Source organism: Styela clava, chromosome 9 (genome assembly GCF_964204865.1).
Source record: "Styela clava chromosome 9, kaStyClav1.hap1.2, whole genome shotgun sequence".
NCBI lineage: Eukaryota > Metazoa > Chordata > Ascidiacea > Stolidobranchia > Styelidae > Styela > Styela clava.
In genome coordinates this window covers 5,021,256-5,046,619 of record NC_135258.1, presented here as the reverse complement: position 1 = coordinate 5,046,619, position 25,364 = coordinate 5,021,256, and the positions used below count along the sequence as shown (strand labels likewise).

At 35.9% G+C, this 25,364-nt stretch overlaps 2 protein-coding genes and 1 long non-coding RNA gene across 6 annotated transcripts; 2 read left to right on the top strand and 1 right to left on the bottom strand.

Annotated features, from left to right (window-relative positions):
* Positions 1-515: 515 nt before the first annotated feature.
* Positions 516-19,414, bottom strand: LOC120333219 (uncharacterized). Of its 3 annotated transcripts, none has more exons than XM_078116512.1 (21): positions 19,308-19,414; positions 18,858-18,981; positions 18,320-18,436; positions 17,367-17,571; positions 16,828-16,881; positions 16,236-16,306; positions 15,576-15,725; positions 14,694-14,821; positions 14,271-14,422; positions 13,855-13,954; positions 9,651-9,753; positions 9,119-9,223; positions 8,560-8,667; positions 8,190-8,237; positions 7,548-7,625; positions 6,975-7,073; positions 6,696-6,773; positions 6,054-6,161; positions 5,678-5,759; positions 4,852-4,931; positions 516-1,384 (listed from the first exon to the last, which is right to left on the bottom strand). In XM_078116512.1, exons 1-21 carry the CDS (start codon positions 19,350-19,352, stop codon positions 1,359-1,361), a joined length of 2,061 nt encoding a protein of 686 aa, XP_077972638.1. In that variant the 5' UTR covers positions 19,353-19,414; the 3' UTR covers positions 516-1,358. The 3 variants fall into 3 exon arrangements, with proteins under 3 accessions (XP_077972638.1, XP_077972640.1, XP_077972641.1); XM_078116514.1 differs by having other exon boundaries at positions 8,560-8,652; XM_078116515.1 differs by lacking the exon at positions 516-1,384 and having other exon boundaries at positions 5,601-5,759.
* Positions 3,945-25,016, top strand: LOC144427369 (uncharacterized). Of its 2 annotated transcripts, none has more exons than XM_078116517.1 (4): positions 3,945-4,008; positions 21,855-22,071; positions 22,670-22,744; positions 24,461-25,016. In XM_078116517.1, exons 1-4 carry the CDS (start codon positions 3,993-3,995, stop codon positions 24,498-24,500), a joined length of 348 nt encoding a protein of 115 aa, XP_077972643.1. In that variant the 5' UTR covers positions 3,945-3,992; the 3' UTR covers positions 24,501-25,016. The 2 variants fall into 2 exon arrangements, with proteins under 2 accessions (XP_077972643.1, XP_077972642.1); XM_078116516.1 differs by lacking the exon at positions 3,945-4,008 and adding an exon at positions 21,555-21,727.
* Positions 10,522-12,229, top strand: LOC144427370 (uncharacterized). Its single transcript, XR_013477933.1, has 3 exons — positions 10,522-10,969; positions 11,389-11,543; positions 11,804-12,229. It is a non-coding gene; the product is annotated as an uncharacterized LOC144427370 (long non-coding RNA).
* Positions 25,017-25,364: the final 348 nt, after the last annotated feature.

Here is a 25,364-nt window from a genome sequence, read left to right as displayed (position 1 = left end):
ATAATATTGAAACGATCGTTATGTGCAGTAGGTGTCCAATAATCAGAGAGAATTGCGCTTATTAGGCCTGATTACATGTCTATCAAAACCAGTCCAGCGAGACGGTTCGATTCGTAAAAGTCAAACTGGTCCCAGAGAACACTTAGCGCCCTCGATTACATGTTCAACCCAACGAGATGAGAACAGTTTCAAAGCTACCTGACTAGAGCAAATGGAATAATTCACGTACATTTTTCTATCAACGTAAGTAATAGCGATTTCTCTAAAAGCACAACGAAACAATTGAGCAAGAGCGGTACAGCCAACTTCTAGACCTCCTCGATATGTCGTCCGATGTTGTGGTCAGAAAGGCTGAAATTGAAATTTCGCGCGAACCACTGAACCGTGAAATAATTACGTTAGCAGTCTGCTAGACCGGTTCCAGTGCTTGCTATAAGCCTATCTCGCTTTTTCTTATACTCATTCTTTTTTCGAAAGTGTTAACTTAACACTGGTGCAAATAAGACAATTTTACTATACACTCGTTTATTTATTAATACATCAATAAAACATTAATCGGACAAAGCGACATTGATATAAGAGAGACTCTCAATCAGTCCGCATTCCCGGAGAATAAACATTCGCTCACATCTCTGGAACAATGCTTCGAAAAAAGGTCCTCTCTCTCTCTCAATTATTCTCGTCAATTATTTTACCGTGCGTAACGCACAATATATATAAATTCAAAGACTCGATTGCAAAATAAAGTATCTGAATATACTGGTCCTTTTCTTCAGTTAATATAATTGCTAATAGTAAATTTATATTACGCAGATAAGTCATAAATATGTCACAATCATGTATTTGGCAAACTTTAACTGCAGATTGTACAAATACTGAGAAAGAATTAATACAAGGACTGCGTTCAGAGTTGCCAATACTACGAATATAATGAGAGTGTAACACAAAAATCATAACACTATACAGCAAAGAATTCGTTAATATTCAAGAAAGGTAGCGAAATGTGTTATTACGAATACCTATAACTTGATTACATAATTATGGTTAATAGTTTGTCTTTTTATGTGCAGTTTACTAGTAGAATTAACTTTATTAATTTCAGAGTCAAACGTTAACTGCTTGCCTTTTTATAGCAAAGACAAACATATTTAAAAGAATACTTTCAATTTAATCAAACTTTCTAGATTTCTTTTCAATAGAGTAGGCGAAAAATGAATTACACCGGGTATTCAAATAGTTCAATAGTCGCGCGGTATTGTATTTTACAAAGGCGATTAAATAATTGAATCATCAAAAGTTATTTAAAACACTTTATCAATATTTGGATCCACTGGATAAAAGCTTGCAAAATTTTTTCGTCACTGTTCAGTTACAGATAAACCACCTGAAAAATAAAAATAAACAAGGGGCCATAACTTCGACAGCGAAGTGAAGAGATTCCGTAAGATCTCGTTAGATATCAGTGGATGCTTTTATCTAGCCTTGTTTGAAGAAAAGGGCACCAGAAAAAAGTCCCCACCCCCTCCCCAGGGAAAGGAACCTCCCCAAAAAAGTTGCTAGCTACACTTTTATGGATAACTATTGACATTTTTAATGAGCTTTTATTCCAGCTTGTGTTACCATCATTCATATTAGGATGTGAATGAGGTTCGTCAAAAATGTCAATAGGGGGATAGCAAGAGCTGGCAATGTTGTTACCGCAAATTACTTAAGTACCTAGATCTGAATCTCTCTTTGGATCAGTGGGTAACTTATACTTTAGTTAGGTGTACCTTAATGGGTATTTTAGTTTTAGTTTTTTTATTCGATATTTTAAGTGCACTCAATAGCGCACACGCATGATAAGACTTTATGAAAAGGAATCCTTATATTCTAGCATGACGCATCTGATCGAGGTAATCCAATGCACATGTTCCCCAGCTTTTTATTTTCGGGGGGTATTTTGGTATTAGTGATAAAACTCTTTGTAATCTATATAAATGTGTTATATATTTGACTGATCATCTTCAACGGCACATGAGCCACTTTCTACATATTCAAATATTAGGGGGGGGGGGGGGGTGGTCCGACTGATCCGATGAAACATTCGCCAACGGCTGAGTAAATGGGATGAAATAAATGGAGTTTTAAACGGAAAGAGAAGATAAAGAGACCGCGGTTGAAATTTAAAAGAGAAACAAAGTGGACGACCGAGAAATAACTTACGCCGTAATGATAGCATATACTCTTATGATAGCATATATCGTAGGTCTTACGGTATATGCTATCATAAGAGCTATGCTATCATATACCGTGAGATTTACGATATATGCTATCATAAGAGAAGAATGAAATACATTGTGACGTTATGCATGATAACAGCAGGCCCGATATTAAGGTCACGTGACAATGAGTAACTCGTACGCAAAGTTGCCAATTTGGTTTTTAACAACGCCAAATTTTACAATTTTTTTTAGGATAACCGTTTCGCGTCGGAATTTCCGTTTGGCGTTTTTATGTCCATTCTAGTGCATGGCTACTCAACTATTTTTACCGAAGATCCGCATACAGAACTTCAAAAATATTTAGGTCCAGTCTTTCCAGAAATTATATTTCGACATCTAAACACGCACCTTCTCCACTGACTAATGATTATTAGCTAATCAAGATTGTTTATTAAGATGTTATAGTTCTTTTCATATATATTTAATAAATCTATAGAAGTGATTTTATAAGGAAACTTCACAAGTGGGGCTAATAATTCAAAAAATCGAATTAGGCGCGGTCCGAATCGAATACCCGGAAGGTCCGGATTCGGACCGCGGCCGCCAGTTGAGTAGCCCTGTTCTAGTGTATAGTATTAAAATTCGATGAAATACAATATTCAGTGCGCAACAATAGCACATTGCTTAGCTACTTACAGGCTTAACATTGTGATTTCAATTTCTCCTTTAAATTCTCCAACATGCTGAAGTGGAAATCATTACGACAACTGATGGCTCTAAATCAGTGCAAATCCACTCGTGTGCCAAGAGTTTCAAATCTGACAAATTATGGCGCTTTTGTACTTGATTAAATTGTTGGCTGTTTTGTGTCTTGCTTTGGCTTTTTATCACTGGGGTCTGGCAACGCTGCCTGTGCGTCATATCTACTATCAGACTGTGCTTACGGCGTGTACCAATATGGAGGTAACTAATTTTGTTCGCCTGCTTTACATCAAGTTGTGTAAAGGGACTAAATGGGCAGTGGAGATATTCACTTGGCTAACACAGACAGGCTCCGAACTCGTAATGGAACTAAAATGACGGAAATCGGAATAGATATTATGGCCTAACCCAAACCCGGTTTCTGCCCAAGTGGATGTACAAAAATAGTGATGTTATTAGGTTGGAATATGGAGAAGGCCCGGATGTTCGATTAGGTGGGATTATGGAAAGATATATTCTAGGGATTTTTGAAATAAATTAGTTAGTCGAGTAAAATTTAATAATGGCGAACTATTTGTGCTGTAGGTTAGGTCGAGCGGGTGAGGCAGTTTGGCTTGAGGCTATGCTAAGATTGGTAATTTTTATTCAACAGTGGAGTCTTGTGTTTTGAGTAATGTACGTAGAGCGTGCAAACTTTGTATTTAATGGTAAGGGCGTTTCTGGGTAGAATAGTTTGAGTACAATTTAGTTAGAGAATGGGGTGGTGTGAATGGAGCTAGGTTGGGAGTAATAATAAAGTTTGTGCTTGATAACGAGCTGGTGTGAATGGAGCTAGGTTGGGAGTAATAATAAAGTTTGTGCTTGATAACGAGCTGGTGTGATTTAGGGTTAGATTAAGTCTATTACAATTTAGGGTAGTGTATTTATTGTAAAGTTAGGATGAGAAAATTTTGTTTGGTAATGAGGCCAGGTGTTAGTCCAATTTACCAATCCAATTTTACCGATGCGCAAACAATGTCACGTGGCGAGTAAATTATGCAACAACAAGTGAGAAGGCGTACCAGCTTACGTGGGAAATATAAATGGATGTTCTCTATGAAAGGTAAGAAAATTTGATTTATGTTAGAAAATGCCGAGGCTTGTATTCTTCGGCTGTGTAAGATTATGAAATAATATTTGAAGGGCTATTTCGAGTTAGATTAGGTAGAGTCAATTAGGGCTGAATAATGCGATGCGGTTAGGTTACAAGAACGAATAAAATTTGTACTTCATAATGAGATGGGGTCATGTTGGGGCGCGTGTAATTTGCACGTTCACGGGATGTTTCACGAAGATACTTATGGGGTAAAACTTAGTTCTCTTTCGCGTAATGAATAGAACCGGAAAATAGCGAATAGAAGTAAAAGTTGGGGAATGAAATCAGTTCTAGATATTTTCGTTGTGTTTCACTTTTTGCTCAGGCTTTGCGAGCGAAAAATGCACCATGTCGTTAGAATATGGCTAGTGTAGACAGTCTGTGCAACCGATATTGAGGTATTTTTCGAATATTTTTTATTATACCGAAAAAACAACCGGGGCATTGCCCAGGTTGGCCCTATTGACGCGTCACCACTGGATCTGACCATCATGAAGTTATCTAGAGTGAAGTAAAAGTTTGCAAATAGAGTCAGTTTTAGATCTGTGTAGTTTCAATTGTTGATTCTTTTTTTTATTTACTCACAGAAAACCAGCTAAACATACAACATCGTGATTTGTGCAGCGCTATTTTTTCTATAATAATATTCACATTCTAGTTGCATTATAGTATAAATTATATTTCATGATATATATGTACCTTAATACCTGGCTCCGACTAGCAACGCAATGTCGAGGCTTGGTTCCTCATATGATGCGGACATTTTGAATGTCTTTATTATTCTAACAAAGACTGAAAACAATAAAATACCTTCATTAGATTCTTCTCCTTGAGTAGGCGTGTCAACATCTGGTGTTGCATTCGAATCATCACTCCTGTTGTTGAATTTTCTAGAATGAAGTAAACGTTTGAAAATACCGCTGAGCAGGGGTGTGCAACCTTCATTACATAGGGGCCAGATACGAGTAAATGGGTAAAGTCGCGGGCCGCACCAACTTTGAACGATTCCAGTGCTATACACGCTTTTATTACATTGTGTATTTTCCGACTGGATTTTGCTAACTAGTTATACTAATATGACAGTGGCACTCATGTACTAGTATAGGCTTCGCGGCGCAAATAGATTAAAATTGCATGCAAGTATCAGATTAACTAATCTAAAAACTCGTTTTGCATGCACAACATTCAAAATTGGTACTTCTCCACGGGCCGCACAATTTTTCTTTGCGGGCCGCAGTTTTCCCTCTTACCGTAAATTTTCATTTCAAAACGCATTTGTGAATCTCTGCTCACAGAAAACTTGCTTAAGGTAGAACATTGTGGAACAATAATATTACCAATCTATCAATAATGATCCAGTGAGTTGTACATTCAGTAGAATGGTTGAAGATCTGTATTCTGAAGATCTGGGTTAGATTAAAATTTCTATTTAATGACAGGTGGCGTTAGGTCAAGATAGGACGCGTATAGCTCGTGTTTAAACCTCGACATATTTCACGCAAACCTCTGATCGGACGACTCTTTATTTGCAGTATCATTACGTATCCGGAACGGCATACCCAATTTGGACAGGCGAATGACAAGATGAAGTTTCCCATTTTATTAGACCACTTCATAATCCGACCCAGATATTGACCTGCTATCGGTTCCGTCATCAATCACTTCTTGCTTAGTCGTGCCATTCGAATTGTCACCCGGAGGTCCGACCGTGGAATCTTCTAGAATGAATTGAAAGTTGGGTAATAGGGTCAGTTTTAGCTCAATAAAATTTCAATTTTTAAATACTCATGATTATCTTATAGAGAGCCAGTTTAAGTTATAACATTGCGAAGCGATAATGTCACTAACATATTATCTTATTTATCTTTAAGTTTCATTCTAGTATAAATCATATATTATGATATATATATTATTAAACCCGACTCAGACTGTCAATCCTATGCAGAGTTGATGAAGAGGCCATTCTGTAAGTCTTTATAGTATTCTGACAACGATAGGGAACATTAAAATACCTTGCTTCGGTATCGTCGTGGTATTAGTCGATCCTTCTTCTCGCATGGACGTGCCAACATCTGGCGTTGCAGTCGAAATATCACCCGAGGGTACTGGCGTTGAATTTCCTAGGGTGAAACAAAGTTTGAAAATACCGTATAGTTTCACTACAAAGATTTTTCATGGTGATTACATTTCATAAAACTTGCTATCATTGTGGAACAATAATATTACCAGCCTATCATCGCTGTGTTTTATGATATAATAAATTATATGTTAAGAAATATATTCTATAATATACACGACTCGGACTATCAAGCGCATAAGAGAACATGGTTTGTCATGGATCAGGCAATTTCCGTGTTCTGGGATGGTATCTTTGGTAGAATATATGACAATTTAACAACGAGGTTGGGTATTGGGGGTTAAATTAAAAATCGTATTTAATAACTGATGGGCGGTTAGATCATGGTATGACTTGTATAAGTGTTCAAACATCGACATATTTTGCACATCCACTGATGAGAAACACTTCTTTTGCAACGGCATACCCGATTTGCACGGGCGAATGTTAGGACGAGGTTTCCCATTTCATTAGGCCGCTTTATAGCCTAACCCTGATATTAATAACAATAATCCTACTACAGAAAGCTATGAAATACCTGATATGGTTTTCGTCGTCTCTTCTTGCTCAGCCATGTCATTCGAATCATCATTCGGTGGTCCGACCGAAGAATTTTCTAGAGTGAATTAAAAGTTGGGTTATCAGGTTAGGTTAGTCAGTTCTAGACCCGCATAGTTTCAATTTGCAAACTCTTGTGGTTCACTTACAAAAAGCCATCAGACGTATAATGTTGTGATATGCAAAGCAATAATTTTATTAACATATCATCTTATTCATATTTGAGTTTTATTCTAGTATAAATCAAATATTCAAATACCTTCCTTCGGTTTCTTCGTATCCCTCGAATCTCCTTCCTGCGTGTCAACACCTGGCGTTGTATTCGAATCATCACTCGAGTGTCCTGCCGTAGAATTTTCTGAAGTGAAGTAAAGGTTTGGAAATAACGTAGAGTTTCGTTTAAAACTTTTTTGTGATTATCTCACAGCCAACTCATAATTTTCGTGTTTGATTCTAATATGAATTGTATGTAAAGAAACATATTCTATCACACCCGACACGGAGTGAGAAGCGAATAAGACGATATGGTTCGTCATGTGATTAGGTCATTTCCGTGTTTTGGGATAAAATATTCAGTAGAATGGTTGAGGATGTGTATCATACAATGGGGTGCGGTATTTTGGGGTTAAATTAATATTCGTATTTAATATCAGGTGGACGATTAAGACTTGTATTACCCGAAAGGTTTTCCGTTGCAATATGATTCAAGTTATGTATCCGGAACGGCATACCCAATTTGGACAGCTAATCCAATGACGAAGTTTCCCATTTTATTAGACCGCTTAGTCTACTATTAATACCAATAATCCTATTACAGAAATCTATGAAATACCTGCTATCGGTTTCGTCGTCACTTTTGGCTCAAGCGTTTCATTTGAATTGTCATTCGGTGGTCCGACCGTAGAATTTTCTAGAGTGAATTAAAAGTTGGGTTATAGAGGCAGTTTTAAATTAATAGAGATCAGTTCTTAAATACTTCGTGATTAAATTACAAAAGTCAGATAAAGATATAACATTGTGATTTGTGGAGTAATAATTTTACTAGCATATTATCTTATTCATCTTTGAGTTTATTCGGTACTTCCGTAGTATGTGAACCAATATGGCGGACACCGGAACGTAGTATGTGTACCAGGTTATGGTTAGGCCATAATTTCAGGTTTAAATACCACAGGAGTCACTTGGCTAGTCCCAGAACTTGTAAAAAAACTAAAATAAGGAAAATTGGAATAAAATTGTGGCTTAACTATAATCTGGCACACATACTATGTTCTGGTGTCCGCCATCTTGGTTCACTTACTACGGAAGTACCGTTTATTCTCGTATAAATCGCATTCTAAAATATATATATATATATATTAACTATTATAGCCGATGCCGACTGACAATCCAACGATGAGGCTTGGTTCTACATATGATAAAGCCGTTTTGAATGTCTTTATTATTCTGACAAAGATTGGGAATATTAATATACCTTCATTCAGTTCCGTCGCATCACTCGAGGGTCCTGCCGTAGAAATATCTAGAGTGAAGTAAAAGTTGGATATTAGAGTGAGTTTTGGATCCATAGACTTTTCGTTATTCAACCATTTGTGATTATCTTACAGAAAGCCAGCTGAAGTTAAACCATTGCGAAAAAATAATTTCACTAACATATTGTCTTATCCGCCTTCAAGTTTCATTCCAGTATAAGTCTTATTTTTTGATCCATGTATACTATTATACCCGACTCAGACTGGCAACGCAATGAGAGGGCTAGATTCCTCATATGATGAGGCCATTCTGTAAGTCTTCATTATTCTGTCAAAGTTTGGTTTAACTTTATATTGGAAATATTAAAATACCTTCATTCGGTTTCGTCGTTTCACTCCTTCCTCCTTCTTGCATAGGCATGTCGTCAACCTTCGCCGTTACATTCGAAATATCACTCAAGGGTCCTGCCGTAGAAATATCTAGGGTGAAGTAAAAGTTGGAAACACCGTAGAGTTTCATTTGGAAGCTCAGTAATTATCTTACATGAGACTTGCTAAAGGTAGACACCGTGAAACAATAAAATTTCCAACTTATATTTGTCGTGTTTCATTCTAATATGAATTATATGTTGAATATTTAGAGTGTAGCACTGACTTTGAACGAATCCAGTGAGAAACACGCCTTTATGACTTTATTTTCCAACAGGATTTTGCTAGCTAGTATTGCTAATGTGACGGTGGTGCCCAGGTATTGGTATAGACTTCGCGACGCAAAAAGAATAAAATTGTTCACAAGTATCAGATTAAGTAAACTAAAAACTCGTTTCGCGGGCACACCATTCAAAATCGGCACTTCTCCGCGGGCCGCACAATTTTTATTTATTATTTTGGCAAAGTTAGGTTTAATCTTATATTGGGAACATTCAAATACCTTCAACCGGTTCCGTCGTATCACTCAATACTTCTTCTTGCGTACGCGCGCCAACATCTGCCGTTGCATTCGAATTATCACTCGAGGGCCCCGCTGTGGTATTTTCTAGAGTGAAGTAAAAGTTTTAGTTGTACCGTAAAGTTTCGTTCGTTTTAAAACTCATTTGTGAAGCTCAGCTTACAGAAAACTAGCCGAAGGTATAACAATAATATTAACAATCCTTTATCGCTGTTTTTCATTCTAGAAATAATTATAATTAATATAACAGTACAACCATACCCAATTCAGACTGCCAAACCAATTTAGAGTACCCGGTTTGCCGAATGATTAGAAGAACTAAGTGTAGACTTTTCTAAAGTCGAAGAAAAAATTAAAAATTCAGTAAGTTTTAAATAGCATGGATTTTGTCATATTATGCAGGGAAATTGCGTAATCGAAATTGTGTTATATTGTTTCAAATGAGCGTCATTTTTGTATGTTTTCTTCATCCTTAAATTATAGAATTAATCTTGTACCGGAAGATATAAATTACCTTCTGTCGACTCGTTCAATTCTTCCTCCATAGGCGCTGGAATACGGCCTGTTATATGGGTATTTGATGTCTTGACCTCAGATTTTTCTGCAGCGAAGTAAACCTTAAGAAGTAATTTTGTGACTCATTAGATTTTGTTGTGTCATACGATTAAAGGAATTTAGTAGATAATTGCAATTTTGTCCCAAATCTACAACGCGCTGCCATTCAAGTTCTTTCCGTCATTATCGAACAATGGAATCAGCTAAAGCCGGAAGTTGAAACGTTAAATTCAAAGAGTTAGTAAACAAGTCCGTAAGTAAACGTTTCACAACTGATAATGAGTAGAATGCTGAACCGGGATAGGTGTTTTGAATCATCATCAAAGATACGTTTACCATTTTTCAACGTTGAGGTTCATTCTAGAATAAATTATATTTCAAAATAAAATGATGGGATCATATATATCCGAATCAGTACATATAGCGACATACGACTACGCCTATACTCCAATCACATGCTGGGGGTTTTATATCTATTCCAGACCGAAATAAACAATACAAAAAATAGCGTATACTTCGAAAATGTAATAAGTGGGTTTAGTAAAAATATATATTTATATCGTAGAAAGTATGGGAAGTATACACTGTTAAAAATTTTCGTAGCTTTAACAAGGAAATGGCTGTTGAAAATACATTTCACTTCCCTGTTCTTGTGACGCCGTAAAATATACTGGGAGTTCCTGAAAGAACGATGGAATTTCACTGTACGTCATCTCTTTTGCTTTTCTATTGGCTACTGTATTCTCTCGTTTTTAAACAAACCAATCACAAACGCTTATTTTCCCCCGCCAAAACGTATGCGGCAACGCCATTGACCAAGAAGGCGAGTTCTTCCGTTTCAATGAGGAAGTTGATCAATGTAGGAGATTAAAGTTATACTGATTGGTAGGCGATACCAGTATATTACCGAACTATGTGATAGCTATATAATGTCAGAAAGTTAAGATGACTTATAGGCCTTAAATTGTTCATCAACAACTTGTCAGAATTTTTTCAAACTTCTAGCATGATTGTCAAGCATGTCAATTAGATTATTAGAGCATGTTACAATTAGATATATAAGACCTATAAGAAATCAGTAAAAGATGCTGTTATTGCGGGAGATACTCTATGATGAAAGCATCCCATGGAACACAGACGTGATGTAACAATTTGCCGATTGCAGACAGGGTGGCCCTTCCTATTTTAGAGTGGATTTCTAGATGAACATTTCACCTACAAGGCAGGGCAGAATGAGTTGCTCAATAACATAGACAAAAATACAATCAATGTCTGCAGGTAAGTGTTACCAATAATGCATGTCTACGTAGTGGATTACAGAGGGAAGTGCTTTTACCATATGTACAGTAGTTAACAAAAAATCAAGTGAGACACTCACAAAGCATATAACTTCGATATTATGTTTCCTAAATCTCTAATATTAGCATTAATGAACTTGCCAATTGTGCTAGCTTCGGCCAAATTTGAGCAATGATGAATAAGACCTGTTTATCTCTCACGTGCTCGTCCGCAAGTAGAATTATGATTTCTCATGTTATACACTCGAGACTCATTTCTTGCTGTTCACACTGTGGTTTTCCTGTTCTTAAGCAAAACGATCCACCATCTTATCTTGATGTTTGTCAATAGCACTGCGTTGTAAGTCTCTTTAAATATGTAGGCTTTGAGTTTGAGCTAAGTACACTTTCCTTTTACAGGCGGTTCTCTGACATTCTAATATTCTTACTATGTGTCTATTGAGAGGATAATATTGGCAACAGTGAAGAATATTTTAATGGAATACCATTCATGGCATATTTTTGCCTTTGGTGTACCCAAAGAAGACTGCTTCTATTCTTGAATTCATTCAAAGGTAGGTTGAAACAACTTCTATTGAGCATTTTATGACAACTTAATGGTAGTAAGTAAATATATTTTTTGCATACAACTACTCAGATTCTAACTTGACTGCTGTGCAGGATTATTAGTTGTGCTGAATAGCAAGCATTATACTAGAACTTTATATGGAGTTAAAAAACAGACGAGATGTGCGTGTTTCTCTAACTTTGTATTTGACATAATGGGGTTATCAACACCTGTTTGCTTAAGATTTATGACCTCTTTTCTCTTCAGATATTTCGGTAAGCAGACAGTAAAACTGAAGAAAAAAAAATTCGACATGAGATCAACCCGAAGGTTCGGAGGTTACGAAAGAAAATATGCAACTTTTAAAATATGCGAACTCACTATATATAATTTCGAATACACTGTGTAACGAAAAAACTCACAGTTTTTTACCTAGTTTCCCTGTTAGCTTACATTAAGGAAATTACATTTTTGTCTTTTTAAAGTTTGATTTTGGGAAAATGGGGGATTACCCCGAAATCGTTTTTTTTTTGTAGAAAATTGGACGAAAACTTTCATTGTAATAGTCTGGTGCGATTCCTCTCTAGGGTTTTAATATTTCATAGTTATATTCTTTGTATTCTATGTAAGACATCTTGAATCAAAAAAAATCAAAATCGATCAAACAAGTTGTATTTTTCTAGATTTTGAACTATAGTCTAAGTAGATTTCACAAGTAAGTCCCCATATGCAGTCACCCATTCTTCGCTCATAGTATATGCATATTAAATTTGTGAACGTCCATTATCAATGGCGGTACAATGAGCGAGAGATGGGTGACTATGTATGTTAGTACCTAAATCGACTTGTTGGAATATTTTTTTTTGATTAATTTTCAGTCTTTTTGCTTGCCAAAAAGTTATTCAACATATTTTGGTATTAAATTATTCAAGATATTTACTTAGAATGCAACGAATACGGCTCTGGAGTATCAACACACTAGAAAATCGCTCCAGACTATATTAAAATGAAAATTTTGGGCTGTTTTTTGTTAAAATTTTATTATTATTATTTCATATTAGTACCTTAATCGACTTGTTGGAATATTTTTTTTTGATTAATTTTCAGTCTTTTTGCTTGCCAAAAAGTTATTCAACATATTTTGGTATTAAATTATTCAAGATATTTACTTAGAATGCAACGAATACGGCTCTGGAGTATAAAAACACTAGAAAATCGCTCCAGACTATATTAAAATGAAAATTTTGGGCTGTTTTTTGTTAAAATTTTATTATTATTATTTCATATTAGTACCTTAATCGACTTGTTGGAATATTTTTTTTGATTAATTTTCAGTCTTTTTGCTTGCCAAAAAGTAATTCAACATATTTTGGTATTAAATTATTCAAGATATTTACTTAGAATGCAACGAATACGGCTCTGGAGTATCAAAACACTAGAAAATCGCTTCAGACTATATTAAAATAAAAAATTTTGGATGTTTTTTGTTAAAATTTTCCACGAAAACCTGATTTTGGGAAATCCACTAATTTTTAAAATCAAACTTGAATAATATAATGTACTGTTCTTCAGATTTAGACCGTAACCAATTGGAAGCCGAAAACAATATATTTTGGGATGGGGGTCAAATATTATGATTTCTAGCTTGAGTTCATGGTCGTATTTGGAAATTGTCTTAAGTCTTGGCGCATGCTGAGAAATTTGTTATTTCGATGACAGGTATAGTGATGGAAAATATGATTAAAAATCACTTAAAAACATATTGAAAGTTTTGGGGTCGTTACCACATCTCCTGTTTGTGCCTGTGATTTTTATGTTTAATTTTTTGGTGATTCGTTTTTGAGAATAAACTTCTCTAAGTTTGTTTTTAGTTGATCTGTCATAAGATTGGGTGTTACTTAGAGAATACACGGAATTCCAAGTTTTAATTGCTGCCACGGAATTCCATGTAACTGAATATACAGGGAAATTCTATCACGCAGTTTACACGAACATCCATGTCAAGTATACATGCAAGTCGTGTACTTTCTACAGGGAAAAGCAGGTCGGTTTCACTTGGAATTAAGGTGAAATCAACTCGGAAAGTCAGATAAATATTACTGGGAATTCCCTGCAATTTGGGCTGTGAAAACGGGATTGTCCTGTAATTATTACAAGGTAAATTGAGTTATTTTAAGCGGAAAATATCATAAAAATTGCTGCCATGGAATTCCATGTAAAAATTTTTAACAGTGTACATATTAAAATTAATTTTTGCGCAACGGATTCCTCGTTAAGAATACCAACGCATAAGCACCTGTGATATTAGAAGTTCTCACCTCTTTTGCCATAGTAGATATAACTTGGTATTGTTCATTACGGGTGAATAAAGGAAGTGTTTCGGACTGCAATATGGCCATGATGGTAGAAAGCGATTTTCTGAAACAAATGAATGTTGCAGCTATTATAAACACAAAATGTGGGATGGATGGTCACGTTTTTTAAAACGAAGACGAAAGTCCTCGTTTAGTAGTCTATATAGCTGTGCGTACACTGCTACTATCGCATATAAAAAGATGAGTCAGATTTTAATGGTTTTGTGAAGCGATAACATATACCGTGAGAAAATATTAAAATAAAAGAGTAGGTTGCAATTTTATTAAATCCGCACATTTCACACAACGCCTTACTTCAATTTACAAAACATTAGATTTAGTTCAAATTAACCACTTTCTTCTTTTTCCACACAACCTACCCCGGGTGATCACTTAATATTATCACGAATTTGTCTATAAAATCTCTCAGAGTTGATCGCACGACAAATGCATCGGCATATGATGGAAATGGTGTAGTCTCGTTGTCGTCAGTTTCCCACAAATTCTTAGCATCATAGAAATCTAACCCAATCTAAAAAAATAAATTCGTTATTTTCCTGATCAATATCTCAGCAAATTAGCACATCTCTATTTTGAATCAAATATATAAACACGCAAGTAAGCTACTTTTAGCTGATTTCACTAACTAGTATGACAATTTATGTGGATTTGACGCCTCCACCAGGAAAAAACATCAGTCATTTCGATGACTCACTTGTGTTCGAATACCACCACTGCTATTTACTACAGTATAATTGTATATCATCATTTTTTATGCCATTTATTAAGCCTAATCGCCTCACCTGGAAAAAAAATATTTTTGGCTTTCCCTTTAGTTTAGAAGGACAATTATTGTTGGGATTGAAGTACTCCACGATTTTGCTCATCTTAATTGACAAATTGTCCGCGGTTTCAATGTATGTATCGTTACCTGAAATGGACAAAGCATTTACAATGCGTGTTTTTACCAAGGTAAAGAAGTCAGAGTTCCAACCTTTTTACTGGTATTGAGTTTAAAACTGGGGTACAGAAATAACCTTTGAATCTCTTGTATTATGGGTTGGAGTCATACTCTTGAACAAAACCTAAAAAAAATAATGCAAACATATTCGTGTCTAAAAATGATTTATAATCTTGTGCGGAACTCGAGTTGGAGCTAACGTTTTAATCAATCGAGTCGGTTACTAAGATGATGTTATCGATCATTTCAGTATAAATTGATTGATCTGTTGTCATTTTTATGAGCTTCAATATTACATCACAATATTTGAAAAGGAGGCCACGCTGTGCTACATAAACCACTCTACTGACTATGCATGCCAGTTATCGAGCGTTACTTCCCGTTCGTAGAATTATTGAAGAAAATACGTTGGTTCTGTTTACTACTATGTGATATTTGTAATACGTATTTGTGCTGGTTATCAGGTTGGTTATTTAAATTAACCAACGCTTATTAAATTTGGCTGAGAAAAGGTTGAAACTACGTAACTGCAACAAAGTCGTAACAGATGGCACCAACTTGAAAAAATGGATACAGGATCATATCATACCAGTACAAATGGCACACTTGGCGGTGCGAGCAATGCATCCGGAATTGCAGTACCAGTGCCGCGTAGCATTGTTATTTTACAGCTTACTTTCGAAATATTTCTATTGGCAAGAAATGTAGGTGAAACACAACAGACCTGTAGAAAGAACAAAACACACAAAACATCCGTAATTATCGAAATTCTTCAACCTCAGTGAATTGAAAATCGACTCTATTTCTTCCTTCTTCAGACATTCGCGGTATTCCACTTCGTAACCTTCGACGGCGAAGAACTTGCGAAGATATGCTAAACGAGTTGAAATTGTTATGGTAATAAATGAGAACAAAATAGAGTGTTTTCCAAACGAGAGATACACAACGCTAGAGAGCAAATATTTAGACGAGTTTCTGAACATTGCCGTGCATGGGATAAATTGTTAGTGCCTTTAGCAAGAGTATCTAATTTAAAAACCACCAGTTTTGCAACCCACTTTTCGTGCGTATTCTGTTGGTTTGTAATTTTAACCATCTTTGAACACGAACAGGGTTTTTGTCGAAAAAGTGCGTCTCCCGGCCGTAAAATGACAAAAACCTGGTAATAATGATCATACCCACTGGCCACACATAATAAAATCGAGGAAAAATAGTTTTTTTTAATACGGGTTTTCGTTAGTTATTTCCGCTGCGGTATATGATACTTGTGAAAACCATTACTTGTGGACTATTTTATATTTTCCTTCATATTTATATTAACGTGAAGTCTTCAATCTTTTGCGCTCAATGCGGAATTTTACCGAAAAACAACAAATTTACTGACCTGCCTCACGTAAATACTTCGTATTATTGTTTATAATGATACACAGACCGGTATACTTTGTCTCTGTGAACCTAGAATAGTGACATTCATAATAGAAAAGCGAGCATACTTGAGTATATGAACACAAAGTTCGTGTTGTCGGTGGATTACCTAAATGCCCAACCTTCGGTATTTAGCATGGGCTGGTCGAAATGAACCAGCAAAAAATCCACTAGTGGCGCAATTGAGTCAGAGCCATGCGAAAAAAATAAGAAAATATAAATAAGGGCCTTTTAACCTTCCATCTTCATTAACTATCGTAGCTGGATAATTCAAAACTAATTTTTATTCCCTGTGTATCCAATAACTGTCATTTGGCGGTGTCTTATCCGTAATAGCGTGAGGCGGCATTTGAAAAATATTTGGAAAAATTTTTATTGTTATTTGTCGTTGTGGGTATTTACCTTGTGCTAGACTAAGATTCACAAGTCGCAACATGTTATCGATAGTAATCAGAATGCTAATAGTAGCTCGACACGCCGTGTGATGTTGGACTTTTCATTCAAGGTTAAATACTGAAATTTCAACGCTATTTCTGATAATACAAACTCACTCATAAGGCTTTTTAGGCGATATCTCGAAGTTGTCATCTTCTGCATTCTTGTCCCTGTAACATACGTGAATTGCTTGAAATACCGCTAAGCGCGTCAATGGCCGTTTGCTACTCTTTTTGTCCACTATTTCAGTATAACACTTGAATAAAGTGATCCCGCACGCCATAAAAAGTGTTCCCACTACTAAAAATAAAACACCGAAATTTTGAGAGAAACATCAGGTCCCACAATAATAGGAAAAAAATTGAAAAAAAAAACGGCGCTGCAGAAGTGTGGGTACCAATATGGAGGTAACTAATTTTGTTCGCCTACGTTACATCAAGTTGTGCAAAGGGACTGGAACCTATAGACAGGGGGATACTCACTTGGCTAACACAGACAGTCCCCGAACTCGTATTGGAACTAAAATAAGGAAAATCGGAATAAAATTATGGCCTAACCCTAACCTGGTACAAATACTACGGGAGTAGTAAAAAAACTGATAGTTGGGTAATAATCCTAGTTCACAATACCATTTTAGAAATAGAAAATTTCTTACGAATACGTGGCCTCCATTTGTCTCGCATATCTCTTCCTCATTGCCTTCATTCTTCTCTCATAATCTATTTGGACAGCTATTTGTTTGTCTTGAAATTCTTGTTGCAACCTGGCTATTTCCTGATCAGCATCACACCCTGTTGAATATGTGAAACCATTTTCGTCTGTTCTTGAGGTGTCGATATCAGGTGTCAGGATGTCACCGCCTGCAAGATGAAACAACACTTATTTGAATATTCATTGCGCCACTTAGCAAATTTGATTTATTGAACGTATGGATCATTTTGCCGGATCGTTATTCTAATAGTTGAGGGTATGAAGAATCGTCTCGCTGTGCAAGTTTTGGACCAAGCGATTTAACATTTCCAGTACTTGAAGATGGGTAAAAGTCAATGGAAGATTCTATGTGGCCCGATTTTTACCGAAAATTTTGCTTTTTTCATTTCATGGGAACAAATTTATGGCATCCGGTGCAAACTTTTATATGACAATCGGTATTTTTTTTTATCTTCATCCTCCTACATTTTAAGCATTGGTTTTTGTTGAAGACGGGCACGCTTTATCGGTTTATGCGTATACATTGGAAAATTATTTTATTTCACTTTATTATATTGTAGATGTATTCTTCAATCAAACTTAACGGTTCAGAATCCTCCAGGAACACTTCTCGTATTCTATATCGATACGTACACCCCTGGATAAAAACTCTGATCGAGTGTAAACTAAATTCTCGCTAAAGCGGGAAGATCGCGGAGTACATTTTTCACCATTTAAGCCTATGTAACAAAAATATAAAACTGATTGCCCATTCGTATGCCTAATCTGAACTGGTTGCCTGAAGAAAAACAGCAGTTCGTTCGGCTAAAACATCTTATAATTGATTTTTCACTCTCAAATGAGAGGTCAACAAGTCGCGATCTAAATACGTTTTTCCATGTTTCTGTTCGTTCTTACCTTCAGTTATTCTGCTAGATATGTTTGATGGCTCGCTTTCACCCTCTAACACATTGTCGTCTGTATTCTCAGCAGGCTTTTTTGTAGCGCTTTTTTGTCCGAAAAATCGAATGACTACTACAAAACAGTAATTTTTAGATAACATTTATTTCAACGGAAATTAATTGCCAGTTAGTAATTTGCGCTTATTTGCCATCAGCGGGTTTCTGAAATCGTGGCCTGGTTTACTTGAACAAAATAGATGTTGCCAAGTTTTTATGCTGTGATATTACCCACGTACGAAATTACAATTGAGCGATACTACAAGTCAAAATATAAAATGAACAAAAAAATTTACTAAAATTAGTTTTGTCGAAAAAACAGGCGACCCAAGGAAATTTTCAGACAACCTAGTTTTGGGTCGCGACCCCTAGATTAAGAAACACGCTCCTATACATGTCACATGGTAACTATTTCTGGTTCACACATCATATCTAACACTATACCACGGTAGCTTTATTAGACGTGAATGTGCGAGAGCGTTTAATGAAATAAATACATGTGTTCATGCTAGGCCCTTTCCAGCTTCTAATGATCTGCCAGCCAGAGCTGCATTTTCTCACGATTATGTTGCATATTCCTTCATCTGTTTGTTTGCTTGTGCTTGCTGAATCGTTCGGATTCTGTATGGAATAAACATGCAGGCGATGAACTAAGTATTCAATGTCGAATCCAGAATAAGCTGGACTCCAGAATAAGCGCATTACAGTCTAGCATCAAACAAATTTGGTTTACATTTATGTAGTCACGGCGAATGGTATCTAGCGAAAGCCTTCGCTTGTAGGACCCAGAGTCCGCACTGTGTCCTCCGAAGGTCCGAAGAATTAACTTGAAAGCTCTCTCTTATTTAACCTAGTTACGCTCAGAACTATGCCAATGGGGCTTTAGATAGATATATCAGACCTCGTATAAATTTATATTCAATATTTAAGAACCAGATATGATTCACCTTTGGAATTGCGTCACAGGGTTGAGATGATGCAGGTGAAGCCATTGTACTCAGAAGATGCAAAGTAACATAAAGCTATCAAGCCTATTGGTGTAAACTAATCTGAAAGGATATGTAGAATGTTATTTGTAGCATTCCAGTTGTTGACGAGAAAGTTATTAATTCAATTTATCTGAAATATCCTTTGTCGACAATTGCACCATTTTGTTTCAAAGTTCAAATCTCAAGGGTGTAATAAATTGAGCAGGGAACGATGGTTTCTGTCCTTCCAAAACTATAGAAGCTGCTTACATAGCAGAGACCGCTTGTGCAGAGCTTGGGTTGGGGCGAATGACGTATAAATACGCCATATATATTGGAAATATAGTTAATGCGCTTTAATATAAACAGGTGTTTCGCTTTTCAAGGCAGCAACCAAAGGATTTCAAATTTTGACAACAACCTAAACGCCATATTTATTAATGCATTTTAATTTGTGAGCTACATTAACATGACACGCTTTACATCAATCTAATACGTAACTTAGAAATCTAGTCGTCAGCTGCGGCGCACGTTACGTGCGTTACTCATTCGCCTAGTGCGGTGGTTCTCAACCTTTTTTCTCTCGTGGCCCACTTCCGTTGCACAAAAAATTCTGTGGCCTTTTAACTTTCTCATGCAAGGGGAAAACTACAAAAAACTCTTCCATTTCCATAATGAATATTAAAATTACCAGTCAGTAGCTCAGTACAGTATTATCATTCATTGCTGCTACAATAGATGGTTTATTTCGAAAACTCCACAATATTATAATTCTCGCTCTCCAGAATTCTCCATTTTTAATTTTCTTTGTATTTGTATATCAAAGTTTAACTTAGTTATCAATAACTCTTGTCATTTTTAATATGTTTGTGGCCCACCTGAATATGATTCTGTGGCCCAGCAGTGGGCCATGGCCCCCTGGTTGAGAACCAGTGGCCTTGTGTTTATCTAAAATAATGACATTTCTACTCAATTTACTAGCTGCCAATCAACGATTCCTTATGTGGTTCAAACCTAATGAAAAATTTTGCTTAAATGCACTTGTATTGGTTATGCTTTCACAAACTGCAATTCATGTACGGAGCAAAAAAATGAACCAACTTTTGCTCATTTATTGTGGTCGAAACAAGTGCTGTGGCATGGGTTTGCAACAATCGACCTCCGGACTCGGAACTAAAAAACATTGACTCCGACTTCTGGTTATAAAAATTTGGACTCTATCTACGAACTCTGACAAAATCGAATTTTATCAACAAAAGATTTGTCGTATGTGAGCCTTCCGTGATGGACTATTAAAAATGCTTAGCAGTAATCATGTTTTTTGAGTTTTGGTGAAAAAAAATCCCCACTTATTTTATCACCAGGTAAATTCTGCGATACGAACTTGCTAAAAAGGCAATTCAAAATTTCTATATGACAACTACTTCACCACTATTTACCAACTATTTCACCAACTTTTGATCCAACAATACACATTCAAGCTAATACATAGCTATTCAACAATACACATATTTGGACAATCGTTTCAACTTTGAAAGAACCATATCAGATAGAACCGTGTCGACAAAAATAAAGTGCTTGTACGAACATCTATTCTAATCAGTCAGGACGCGCACATCGCCATCGTATGGTGCTGTAGCCGTTATAGTAAAATAGGGTAAAATTATTACCTTCTTAAAGATTACAATACTCAGATAATGTCACTTTGTGCCGATATATTCTCAAAAGCGCAGCTCGCACAAGCACACTGCGCCAACAAATTGAATGCTTATTGGCGAAAAAAAAATAAGCTGATACTAAGCAAACGTTTGCTGATAATATAAAAAGCTTCCCACACTAAACGACCGTGAGCAATATGGATAAATGAGGAAATTAATTGAGATATTCTATGCGTTACTTCATCAGTCAACCATTAGTTTTACCAATCAAGCGTATCATATAGCTTCCGACTCATGAACTGCCAAACAAAACGTGAATTAGAAGGGAATTGCACAAAGTGCCATCAAGCCATTATTGTTATCTCAGTGTCTATTGAACCTTTTGGTTCAACAATGAAATACCAGTTACCTGAGATCTAAATTCGATAAATTTAATTTGAATGTAATACCGTATTTATAGCAAATACACAAATTTATTGATATTGCTTTTAACGAAGCTAAGAGTAGGAAGTGAAACACTCAACTATTACGTTACATATTTATCGCCATAAAGCGCGATGGCCAACCTATATGTTATAACGTAAAGTTGTATTGTTTTAGTCTAACTTCTGAGGCAAATAGTGAATTACATGTGCGTATACGCAGATTTTGAAGAATAAAATAATATCAGACATTTGGTAAAACTTGAAAAGTTCTATTTGTTTCTGAGTGATAATAATATGGGAGGTGGCAATTCAACTGGTGAGTAATTGCGATCTATATCCACGTTTTGGCATAAAAAAGAAAGATATCCCGAAGCAGAGGGATATTAAATTTGGCTACATATTAGGCCTACCATTGACTTATTTCGAAAAATTTCTATCAATAGAAGAGAGGGTTAAAATGCAAAGGATGGAAACCAGACGGGATGAAAGAGAGCAACAACAAGAAAGAGAGAAAGAACGCAAGTTTGAGCTTGAAAAAATCAAGTTGGAGAACAAGCGTCAGCTTGATAAGCAAGTTGAAGACAATCGCCACAAAGAAGCTAAAATCGAAAAGGCAATGAAAATGCAGAGTGAAACATGGCAAGCCCATGTAACACTGTGGTAAGTACTCCATATATCAGGGTGGCCCAAACCCAGGCCCGCGGGCCACATGTGGCCCGCCGCTTCATTATCTGTGGCCCGCGTCACATTCGGATAGTAATCAAAAATAAGCATTTCGTGTTGTTTTGTAATGAAATTATTCAGAAAAATCTTCTTACATATTGTTACATCATTAATGTCACTGAATTGACTAGTGTTATGGCTAGTTGAGGAAACTAGCGAAGTTGAATGATGTGGTTGGCAGTCTAAATTATTATCTGGCTTTCTATCTTTTTGGTCGAGAATATATGATAACAATAGAAAATTAAAAATCGAATGCGGATTCTATTAGTCTTGTATGGGTATGTCTGATAACTATGTGTTTGCACACTAAATGTGTTTGTTTTGTATTGCACTGTTTACCTATTCTTGGCACTATTGTGGCCCGCGAGCAATGCAAAAATAAATTTGTGGCCCGCGGAGCTGACAACCTTGGACCACCCGACCATAGCGTTTCTTCCTGTCATAGCTATTTCGATTCTAAAAATGGATTCTGGATATTAATAAAAACGTATTTATTTTTTTCAGTTCCTAACTAAATGATTGCATATATTTTTAGCTTGGATCGTGGACTTTCAAGTAACGAGGCGATAGAAAGATCGAAGTATATTCTCGAAGCTGCTCCAAGAGTCCTGTAAGTGTATTACAATATCGTAACTTACGCACCGGAATAGAATTTTACATATTATTGGGTCCCTTGGGTTCCTTTCACCAATAGAAAATTACCTACCACCTCCTAAATTCATTCTAATACGTCAGCATTATGTTAGGACGGCCTATCGTGTTTCCACGGAAATTAGACAGTGCGTCAGGCTAATAACCGTGAGTCATTTTTGGAGGTTTTGAGTTTTTACATGAAATAGTTATTTATGTAATGATGCGACTTGTCTGTGTTAACTCAGATTTTATCACAAGAATTCCGAAACCCATAAAAATGGAGATTTTGTGTGACAAGCCCATTCTTGCAATTGTTTCGTCACAATGAGTTGTCATTGTTTACCGGAGGACAACTGTGATGTCACAAATGCAAAATATTATCGGCGCGAAATACTTTCTATTTTTTTTTTATCTTAGATTCTAACTTAGCGCTTATAAACTTGAATTTAAACTACAGCATAGGAAAGGGTGCATTGCTGTTATATTTAATATATATATATTGGAAGTCCTAATTTTGGTGGGTGTTCAGAGCGCGTTATATTGATGAAATATAATATTGTTTTGAACTAGATAAACTATTTTGGGAATTAGACATCGTAGATACTGGGAATTACATACGTTTTTCAAATGTTTGGTTTTCAGGACTGGTGGATATAGTCAAGTTGCAAAATTGCGTATGTCCCCAAGTTATAAGCACATTTCTGCGTAAGTCACAGCGCGCCATTATGACGTCACATAACTATGCCAAATAAATTAATTTAAATCAGACTAAGACCAAAATTAAACCATGAGAAATTATTCATTCTCAATGGCATAACAATATCATTAGGAAGTTTCTTACGTTTTTCTCAAAACTGCTAAAAATGACTTATACACAATTCGGTTATTAGCGTGACGCAGTGTCTTATTGTAATTTTCTTTCGAAAAATAACACTAGGGCTTCTTTTGGGGGATTTCTTTTATTTTCATTTATCAAAAATATAATTGCAAAGTGGAGAAATACGAAATTTTCAAATATACAAAATATGAGAACCGATATCCATTTACTGATAAATGACAAGTTTTCATTTAAAATAACTGCTAAACATAGATTATGGATCATTTAAAACGAGTAGAGAGGACTACTTGCTATCGACTAGGTCTTGTTTTAAGGGGCGGGCTTATATTAAAATCATTTTTAAAATATAGGCTAGGTTCTATTTTCGGGGAAACACGGTAATCATATGGCGGGACACGGCCTCTTGTCCGGTTACCAGCGCATATCGGGCATGGGAATAGTTATCAGTGATTTGTTTAAGATATACGAACTCGGTGACGGAGGAAGCAGTAACCCAACGCGGGATCCAGGCGTTCGAGCCGACGCAGCGTAACGAGAGGTGTGATTGCAAGTGTATTCCTGAAGCATAGCACAATGTACCAACCGTCGAGACCTTCGGATTTTTCTAAATTTGTACTAGGTAGCAAATCTCGCAAATTGGCTCATTCATGGCCAATACAATTATCTATCATTTACCAGATCAGGGCAGAAAAGAAAGCGATCTTTACAGAAAGGATTGCGGGAATGGCAAAATGTTTATAAATCCCCATACAACAGTATGGAGTCTAGCAGTCGCATAACCATACGCACGAGATAATAAACTCCAAACCAAATTCGAAACCTCAAAATATGTTGAAACTATTTTCATTTTTTTAGTAAGGCGATAACCGACGAAGATGAAACCGATGCAGAGTGAATAAAGAAAATGGAAGGGAATGAAAACCAATGATTTCAAAAGAACCATGCTACTAATTTTTGCTCTGCAACAATCTAATATTTTTCGAGTTTAACATTTTTCATGGTGACAATTCAAACTTGAAAAATCCGTTAAATAACTTTGATTGAGTTGTCTTGAGTTGTTGTTTATAAAGTCCAGGTTTTAAACAAAGAGAAAGAATTTCGTTGTGCTCCGTGTAAATCTATAGACATATAACGGCTTTATGAGGTAATAAAATCCTGAATAAACAAAAATAAACCTGGCATAAACATATATAGATAACTGACTTCACAACAAAATTATGACAAAACTTTATGAACAACTTGTATTTCTGTAAAAATTTGTCCAGTTTTTTTTCGGACTAGCATATTTGGCTTCTCTTCGCTCAATTGGAAGACTCGCCTAACATTCTCTAGCATAATTTATATCTATTTTTATTATTCTTATTTTGTCGATATTTGTGAATACTCAATTAAACATTATTAAAGGGTGAAACTTGTGCTCATATTGATGTGACGTGAAGATCAGTGGAGAATAAAGTTCCTTGATATAAGGATAGTATTTTCATATTGATCCTATGTGAGAGGAAAGCCGACAATAGACAATAAATGATTTAGCCCGAGTAGCATCGAAGTACACATTCAATACGCTGAGAACCACACAATATTATCAAAACTTCCTGTGCAATTCCAGCTATCGTTGAACTAAATTTCCGTTGTATTGTTCATAGGTGGCACCATGATTTCGAAGTATCATATTTCCAAAACACATTCATGCTTAGAGATTAATTTCGTTTAAAAAAAAATCGAGGAAGTTCACGTCAATCATTTACTTTCTGTTCAA